The sequence below is a fragment of the Carlito syrichta genome, unplaced genomic scaffold (genome assembly GCF_000164805.1).
Source record: "Carlito syrichta isolate Samal-C Ts95f unplaced genomic scaffold, Tarsius_syrichta-2.0.1 Scaffold316465, whole genome shotgun sequence".
Lineage (NCBI taxonomy): Eukaryota > Metazoa > Chordata > Mammalia > Primates > Tarsiidae > Carlito > Carlito syrichta.
Genome location: NW_007260561.1, coordinates 886,587 through 896,742, shown reverse-complemented (window position 1 = coordinate 896,742; position 10,156 = coordinate 886,587). Strand labels below are relative to the sequence as shown.

The window sequence follows — 10,156 nt, the reverse complement described above, 5'->3', positions numbered from 1 at the left end:
CTAATTTTTGATTTATTGTAGAGATGAGGTCTCGCCAAGTTGCCCAGGCAGGTCTTGAACCCTCGGGCTCAGGCAATCCACTCACCTCAACCTCCCAAAGGCACGGGATTACGAGCTGAGCCACCGAGCCTGGCTGATATTTTTTTATTTCATAGATGTATACACAATAAATGTTCACAAAGTAAATCATAGTAATAAAATTCTATAGGTCTTATATTAATTATCACTTAATATATAATATTTCCATGTGGTTGCTTCCCTGACCCTTTTTTAAAACTTTTTAAATTTCAAAACAGTTTCTAGTTATATAGTTCCCTTTTGGTTACTGACTTTTAACTTAATTCTAGTGAGTTTGGAGACATTCTGTATGATATTAATCCTTTGGCCATATACCTAGCATATGGCCAATTAAATGTTCCCCATCTGTTTAGAAGCATATATGTTCTGCAGTAACTGAGTGCAATGCTTTCCATATGTCAGTTAGGTCAAGGTTGTTAATCATGTTTTCAAATTTTCTATTTCTTCACTCATTTCTTGACATCTTTTATTGTCAGTTGCTGAAAGAGGTGTTTTAAAATTTTTCCCTTTTAGTTCTGTTAGTTTTTGTTTTACATATCATGAAAATGTATTATTATTAAATATATACAATTTTATAATTGTTATATTCTTACAGGATATCGAATCTCTTTATCTTTAGGCTGTTTTTTTTCTCAAAATCAGCTTAGTCTGATGATGTAATTATGCCAGCTTTCTTTTGGTTGGTGTTTTGTTGGGTTTCAATGACTATAATCATTGGATTCATAAATACTTTTCTTTTTTAAATAAGACTTTTTCAATGACATACCACTGCACTCCAGCCTGAGCAACAGAGCAAGAAAAAAAAAAAGAAAAGAAAAAAAGAGAGAACTATTATATATCTTTTTTAAAGCATGACTAGTGGAATCTAAGTACTGTAGTTGTTTATACCCACAGTCATCTATTTAAAAGAAAATTCATGCACAAACTCTATTTATTCTCAAAAAGTTTTCTTTTTGTCTGTTAGCTCTTATTTCTATCCCATATAGCCCTAGAATGTTTTCCTGATATATCATAATTTTATGCTTCAAAATTTTTTATTGATCACTCTATCATTTTGCTGCAAAAGTTTTTTTTAATGAATTAAAATTTGTTTTAATTCCCTATGTTCATAAGGTTTTACATGTTAAAATTTTTTTCTGGACTGAATTATACTTATACTTATTGGTACACAATTAAACCAAGCAATAGAAATGTGATATAAATTTTGATCTTTTATTTTTATGAATATATTGTTAAAAATTATATTTTAATGGGTGGGAGGATTCGTTGCAATTCAGCTCTATCATTATAAAATTTTCATATTTTCCTGGGCACTTCTTGTCTCTATTCTGATGGTTTTTTGGCTTCATAAGTCTTGATACCTGATATGTTCTCTCATCTTGTTCTTTTTATTATTACGTATTTATTTATTTACTTTTAATTGACAAAAATTGTATATATGTATCATACAACATGATGTTTTGAAATATATACACACTGGATTAGCTCAATTGAGCTAATTAATATGTGCATTACCTCACATATCTTTTTGTGGTAAGAACACTTCAAATCTACTCTCAGCAATTTTCAAAAGACAATATATTGTCATTAACTATAATCACGATGTTGTATAGTATCTCTCTTGAATTTTTTTCTGCTAACTGAAATTTTGTATCCTTTGACCAACATCACTCCAATCTCCCACTACTAACTCCACTGCTCTTTTTAAATATTGTTTTGGCTAATCATTCCTCTTATCTTGTCCATATAAGCTCTACCAAAAATCTTGGTCTGTGGAATTCACAGATTATTTTGGGAAGAATCAGCATCTCTATAAATGTAAATTCCTGTCTGTGCGCATGTATCAGTTTCTCATTTATCTATTTCTTCTTTGCTGTCTTTAATATATTGTATGTAGTTTTTCAATTGTGCACTTTATTAGTGTCTTATAGCTTAATCAATCTAGTTACTTTATACTTTCTGTTGTCATTATGGTAAATGGTGTCTATAAAATTTAAGTTTCTTTTTCAGTTTTTTGTTTTTATGTAAAAATATAATTAATTTTTATATATTTATCTTATCTGACAACCTTGTTATACCCTTTGCTTTTAATTTTCCAAAAAGTTTTCAATATTTTTTGTTTTAATGACACCCTTTCTGAATTGCTAACAGTCTTATAGATTTATGGTTATTTTTGTGTTTTTGTTTTTGTTTTCAAATTTACTTTCAAATAAATATTATAGTCAAATACCTTGAATACTGCTAGAAACCCTTTAGTTCAAACAAAGGAAGAAATGTGTTACGTATTTTTAATAACTTTTTCTTTTAGTTCAAGTTTAAGAATTAAAGTTGCACTTTTATTTCATGTTTATATTTAGATCTGTTTTCAAGTGTTATGCTGTATTGACAGGAAGCTTGAATACTGTTTATTATTAATTACATATTTCCAGAAATACACAGTTTAAGTATGTGATTAACTTATTGGACAAAATAAGTTTGACCTCTCATTTTTAAAAATGATGCAGATCACTTTTTTAAAATGTTTCAAGTCACTTTGTTCTGTTTTGCAAGCAATATTTTTATTGCTAAGCATGTTGCCATTGCAGTCACCCAAAGACCTAGTTTTTCTGTAATTCTCAGAAGAGTTCCCAGTTCTCCCAGAATTGAGGCACTGATTTATTAGAACTAGTTCTGTAGCATTTATTTGAGGAGAATTAAAGCAGTAGGAGCACAATTTTCATTCTGCTGTTTCAGGTATTTATCTACCTAATGTTGATAGCAAAGAGTATTGTTTTTGTTGCCAAACAGTTCTCAGAGCTGTCACAGTTATTTTTGATGAGGAAAGACAGAGATGGTTGAGTAGCTTACAGCATGCCAATGAAGTGGAGAATTCTGAGTTCTGTGTATAATCATGCAAAGTTTTTTCTAGCAGCTGCAAACAGTCATGCTCCAAATTAGTAATTTACTTCCTTCTTGCCAATATGATTTTAGAGCAGATAAGAATGTGTTCAACCTCTGATACTTTGACAGCAAAAGCAAAGTGCTAAATGCAATTGTGCAAGGTGTTCTAAATGTCAATAATTTCTTATTTTTGGCTTCAGATCAAAATGTTGTACAATAGCGTTATATTAATTTAGAAAATTTGGTTGCATTCTGCTTATGAACACACAGATTTACTTTTTTACTTGAATCTACAATAATACTTTTTTTACTGCATTCACATATATAACGGAAACAAAAGCCTTTCAAAGCATTGCTTACTTTTTCTGTGTGCATAGCATTCTTTTTATATATTCACTTGTATGCCATTAAAAATTTGGTCTCACAGTTAACTAATGGGTGAGGCACCACAGTTTGAAAAATACTGTAAAAATCATAGCTTGTCAAATGGCTCACCAAAGCCATATCAAAATAACTTACTTTGTAGTGTAATTCCCAACTTTTTTGAGCTAAAAAGCAGTATATTGCCTCATCTGAAGTAAGTTAATTGATCTGTAGTTGAGGATGCTGACAATCTATGAGGGTGGGGAAATTCCACTGTAGTTACCCCTCAGCAATCTCAATTTCAAAACTACAGGTCAGGTATATAATCATTCTGTTAGGGATGCATGACTTTTGTTTCTGTTTCGGTCTAGTAAAGATGGATTCTTTTTCTTAATTTATTTCTTTAAGCATATTATCACTAAAATATAATATACACAAAATAAAGTACAAAAATCTAAAGTGCATAGTTGATGAATTTTTATGATGTATCTCATGTAGAATCACCACTCCCACCTTTACATTAAAACCATTTACATTTTGACTTATAACAGCTTAGATTACTTTTGCCTGTTCTTGAATTTTATAATAACTAGAAGTATAGAGTATATACTATTTTGTAACTAGCTTCTTTTGCTCATTATTTTGTCTGACTCATAAGATTTCTTGAGATGCTATCTTTTAAAGTAGGAATTGCTGAGTCAGTATAAGTCAGGCCTACTTTTGTTTATTTGACAGCTTTTGGGTTTGGAAGACTATGACATTTAGAACCAAAAATATAATTATCTTACTGTGAGTCTAATCATCATTGCTATATTAAAAAAATTCACACAGTGCTACACCTGCTGCTGGCACAAGGTTGTACACTGAAAAGGTAAGATTGGAGCTCACATTCAGCAGTAGTCTAAACTTAGTAGCAGTAGACTACAGTCCATCATAATATAATGATTTTGTTATATGAATCAAGCATTGTATCATGAATGGATTATCTTAAAATCAATGACAGCATGCTGTAAATTCCCTAAAGTAGATTTCTTACAATTTGGACTTTTGTTAAATTAATTTAGTGGTTTGCAACTACCATTTTAGCAAGTGAAATGGAATAGAATTTAAAATGTCAAGATGAATTGTATGTGTTAAGACAGTAATATTTTATTTATACTGCATGATGATATCAGTACAATTTCTTATTATGTGTAGTGGTAAAATACTTGATAGTTACTTCCCTAAAGACTGAAACACCAAGTATATATTGAACAACTGTATATGTGTATCATTGTGTTAGGTGCTATAGCACATATTATCAGGATAGATAAAACTTGGCCCACATAGTTTAAGAAAAAATTATGTGCACAGATAATTAAAGTGAAAAAATACATTGTTTAACAGAACTTAAAAACGTTCAGAAAAGAGGCATAACAGTTGGCATTTGAGTGAATTCTGAAGGATAAATAAGATTTTATCTGCTCAAGAGTTAAGTAGAGAATGATAAGGGTATTAGCATAAACAAAAAAATAGAATGTGATTGTAAGTAGAGGATAGTCTGCACTAGGGAGGAAAAAAGGATAATTGGGTTCATGCAGGTGACTGAAGTTAGGCCTTAGAGGGTAAATACTAAATCTAAAAGTTTATACTTTACTCAGTAATCAGTGTGGAGCCATCAAGGAAAATAGTGACATGATAAAAGTGATATTTTAGAAAAAGTAATCGTATGTGTTGGCTATCTGGGAAGGGAATTAAGCTGGTGGTAGGTAATATAGATAGAGGATTATGGAAAGACTAAATAGATGATAATAGAGAACTAAGCTATCGTGAATATGGGGAGAATATAATGGAAAGAAGTGACAGATCTAGGATATTTACCAAAAATAATAAGTATTTTGTCAGGACTTGCTGATTATTTGGATTTGAGAACCAAGGGAAAATAATAAAAAATAACTCCAAGGTTTTGATTAGGTGGCTACGAATATGATGGCACAGGTACCATTAATAGAAATAGGGAAATGAGGAGAAAGGCTTTTTCGAGGTAGAGAAGATGATGAGTTGTGTTTTAGAGAAAGTTCAAGATGCTGACAGGTATACATAACCAGAGACCTTTAGAAATAAGGAACTGGACAGTGGGAGAGGAATTTGGAAATATTTTGGAGCGTGATAGATGAGTCATAGTAATGTGGTCACTGGGAGCTTGTAGAGCAAATGGTAGAAAGGGGCAAACTTTGGGGAATCTCCCACTGCTCTTTCCTCATTTAAGGGGTAGAAATGAAAATAAGTCACTGGAAATAGCCTAGATGTTCAGAAGGGTAAGTGAGGGAGTAGGATATCACAACCTAAAGAAGAGGAAATGTCAGGGAAAAAAGGCTTCAGCAATGTTATATATAAAAAAGAGGTTAAGAAAGTTGGTGGGGGCTGGGCGCAGTGTATTCACCTCTGTAATCCCAGCACTTTGAGAGGCAGAAATGAGAGGATTGCCTGAGCCCAGGGGTTCAAGACCAGCCTGGGCAACTTGGTAAGACCTCATTTCTACAATAAATAATAATTTTTTAAAAATTAGTCAAGAGTGGTGGTGCATGCCTGTAGTCCCAGCTTCTTGGAAGACTGAGGCAAAAGGATCACCTGAACCCAGGAGGTCAAAGCTGCAGTGGCTGTGAGCATGCCACTGCACTCCAGCCTGGGCGACAGGGTGAGGCTCCAACTCAAAAAAAAAAAAAAAAAAAAAGTTGATGGGGGATATTTATTTGATCAAATAGCAGAATTATTGGTGAAATTGCAAGTAATCACTTTAGAAATTGGGAATGGGAGAAAAGATGTGTCAACTGGAGTATAGTCGGTAAAATAAGTGAGCAGGGGAAATGGAGAAAAGAAGGGGATATACAACAATTTTTAGGTGATAGAATGGTACAGTCACACATCATTTTATAAGGAAAGGAAGTAATTGAATAGATCTCTAATGGAAGGCCTTATCAACAAAGTTGTCGTGAAACTGGTTATTGTTTTATTCTGTTTAAGATGAATTGAGGCTGGGGAACTTGGTCCATGGAATTGATACAAGTCAAATAACTTAAAGTTATGATGGTGGAGCAACAGTAAAGGAAAAGGTGAGGTCAGACCTAGTCAGCACAGTCCAATGATTTGTAGCGTCTCTTGGTATCTCCAGAAGCAGACTGTGGAAAGCAGAGTAGAAATGGGGGCCCAACATCAAAAATGGCATTGCAAGAGCCAGGCAGGAAAGGGATCCAAGGTTAATGACCAATTTGAAGAGTTGAAGGTAGATTTGAAAACAAGCATCTATCTAGAATCATTGGTGTTGAATAGCAGCAATTCATTTCATTGGCTGTTTGCTGAGTTGAAATATATTTGAATAGAACTATATATAAACATCAGTGAGCACAAAAGGACTTTTCAAAGAATTCATAGGGAATATCCATAGCCAGTCCTCTGGCTACAAGTTTTTTCTGCTTAGTCCTAATTAGCAAAGGATTATAAAACTTTTTTTTTAAGTTGTGGTTTGTTGTATGAATAGTCTGTCTAGTGCTTTGCCTCTCAAAATGGTATCATGGATTCTTTCGTGTATGATTTATCACCATGATGTAAAGCTGAAAAGTTTATGATCACATTCCTAAAATTCCAATCCATAATTTCTTGTTGTCTAAAATGTTATTTAAACTTATGAATCCTTCTCATTTCACATTTTAGGATAAGAAGATTGAATAGACCCATGTGAATGTTGAGTAGCATTGTTTTACAGATTATGCTTTGAAGACTTTAATGTCATGATTTAAGACATAAATAAATAAAGTCAGTGGGGTAGGTTGAGAGTTTGTAGTGTGGTAAAATTACTGAGGAAATGTGACAGGTTGTTAAGTTATACTTTCTTTTTGGACATTCAAGTGCTTATTAGCATATTAAAGCTTCTGGAAGCCATGCAGAAAATAAGGTGATTTTTTTTCTAAATCCTATACCACTACCACCTTTACTACCACCCAATTGTGCTTTCTTATAAAACCAGTACAAAGCCTTTGGAACACATCTTGGGAAATATTATTATATTTTAAAATATATCCAAAACTAATCTAAGACAATATAGTAATGAATTCTTATGAGTGTGTCTTGCATACTTCTGAGAGAGTAGAGTAGCAGAGATAGATAAAGAATATGAGATCGTGTAATTATGGACAATGGCCATAGATGCCCAAGTGCTTACATGGTAGGGCAAAAGGAACCAGTAATGTTTAGGGAATACAGTTTCTCCCCACACTTGAAAAGTAACTTTTACTTTTGTTATTCAAGCAAATATGAGTTTAACATATTCTTTCTACCGTAATTTTTGTTGAATAGTTAGTAAAAATCACAGAGTATGATGTCAAACCTCTGTGGGAATTTTGGAATGACCACATCCTAAGCTGTGAAACCCTAGGCTAACCTTTCTGAGTTTGTTTTTTCACTGTAAAATGGAGACGAGGTTATTGTAAGGCTATAATATTGAGTATGTACAGTTTTTAGCAATGCATCTTCACATAGTAATTTCTAATATATGGTTGATATTATTTTTACTATTTTCTCCTACTGCATGTTAACCTCTCCTATCCAAAGGACCCTCCTTTAAGTCCATACTTATATAACAGTTGCTTTCTCTGTTTAATCCTTTAACAGGGTTATATTAAATTAAATTTTATTTAAATTATATAGCTTAAATGATATTTTCTGTCCTTTTTTCGGCTTCCATTTAGAAAATGGCTATAATTAGACTTGGAAATTTTTCCTTTGATTAGATTGTCATTGTGTTTTACCTTGTAATTTACTGTCAAAAAGATCATGCTAAGAGACATAAGATAAATTGTCATCTCTCCAGTTTTTGTTGTTGTTATTCACTTGTGCATGAATTATTAATATTATCTTCAATCTATAACTTCTGTTCAGAAATCTTTTAAGCCACTTTGCTATTGTCTTTTGTTTTATTTGGTTAAAACCAGATGCATAATTGATAAATATACATTACTGGGCTCATGTAAACCATCTGATTGATAATGTTAAGCATTTTGTTAGTCTTAGATGCCATGCTTTTGGAATGAATATCTTTACGGAATAGTTTATGTTGATAACTCCCAAAGTCTTTTTGATACTGTTTTGGAATTTGTACTTTTAGGTTTATGTTGATAGCTCCTAAAGTCTTTGATATGGTCTTTGGACTTTTAAGGAAAATTATATTGTTAAAATAAGAATCATAAAGGTGACAACTGAGTATGTATACCTTAAAATAAAAATTCTGTTATAAGTAGCAGTAATGTAAGGTTAACCTTAAATAAATGAAATTGCCCCAGATTACTTTAAAATTCTGTTTTATCTAATCAAATGATGCAAAAGCCTAAGACTAGGTGAAAAGGATTTTTATGTTAGTTCTCATAATTAGCATGCAATGCATAACTTTTCTCTTATATTTTAATGTTGACAGCCTCTTCCCTGTGATTCTTTAGAAGCAGATGAAATAGAAAGACTTAAGCATGAAAGAAATGATGCCTTGAAAGAAGTGAATATACTTAAGGTAACCTCCAATTTAGGTTCCTTATATTTTCTTTAGAAAAAAGAAAAAAAAAAACTCTTGTGTTGGATTCTAAAATACTGGCATTTCATTGTTTTTTTTTTAATGATGCAAGTTTATTATTTTTATTTTTATTATAAAGATGTGGGGTACAATTCAGGGTTAGGTATACAAACGTTGATTATGCAGGTACCCTTGTTGATGAGGTATGCCCCTCCCTCACCTAGCAGTTTCCCTCAACGGCCAATCCCACCCCTCCTCCCCTGACAATTTCACACTAGGGATTCTCAGTTTGCCAATCCCTTTCTTATAGTATTATAATAATTGTTCAAGTTCCATTTATGAGTGAAAACATATGGTACGCTGTTCTTTTTTTCTGTGATAGATCACTGAGTATGATCGACTGTAAATCCATCCAAGTTGCTGCAAAGTCCAAATGTTTGTCCTTCCTTATGGCTACATAATATTCCATTGTGTATATGTACCACATTTTTTTATCCAGTCCAACTTCAATGGGCAACATGGTTGGTTCCATGTTTTTGCTATTGTGAATAGAGCTGCAACACATACATATGCATATGCATACATACATATGCATTTTTAATGATTTAAGTCCTCCGGGTATATTTCCAATAGGGGAATTGCTGGGTCATATGGAAGGTCAATTTCTAGTTCTTCCAGAAATTTCCACACTGTCTTACAAAGAGGTTGCACTAGTTTGCATTCCCACCAGCAGTGTAGAAGCATTCCTTTCTCTCCACATCCTTGCCAGCATCTGTTGTTGTTTATTATTGATGGTCATTCTTACTGGAGTTAGGTGGTATCTCAACGTGGTTTTGATTTGCATTTCTCTGATGATGAGTGAGGCTGAGCACTTTTTCATGTGTCTGTTGGCTGCCTGTATATCTTCTTTGGAGAAGTATCTATTCATGTCTTTTGCCCACTTTTTAATAGGGCTGTTTGTTTTTTCCTTTTGGGGCATTTGAGTTCGTTGTAGATCCTAGATGTTAGGCCTTTGTCAGATATACAGTTGGCAAATGTTTTTTCCCATTCTGAGGGCTGTCTCCCTGCTCTCTTGATGATTTCTTTTGCTTCTTCTTCTTTGCAGAAGCTCATTAGTTTGATGAGGTCCCACTTGTCTATCTTATTTCTTAAAGTATGGGCATTTAGGGTTCTAAATAGGAATTGGTTGCCAGTTCCAATTTCCATAAAGGTGTCTCCTTGTGTTTTCTAAGATTCTTATAGTTTGAGGTTTTACATTTAGATCTTTGATCCATTTCGAGTTAATATTTGTGTGTGGTG

General features: G+C 32.8%; 1 protein-coding gene across 1 annotated transcript in view; it reads left to right on the top strand.

Moving 5' to 3' along the window:
• Window positions 1-10,156, top strand: part of STXBP4 (syntaxin binding protein 4) — a 195,686-nt gene that overhangs the window by 68,341 nt on the left and 117,189 nt on the right. Inside the window, exon 10 of the mRNA XM_008074470.1 lies at window positions 8,768-8,857. Within this exon, the coding sequence (XP_008072661.1) occupies window positions 8,768-8,857 (90 nt within the window). The remainder of the gene's footprint in view (window positions 1-8,767; window positions 8,858-10,156) is intronic.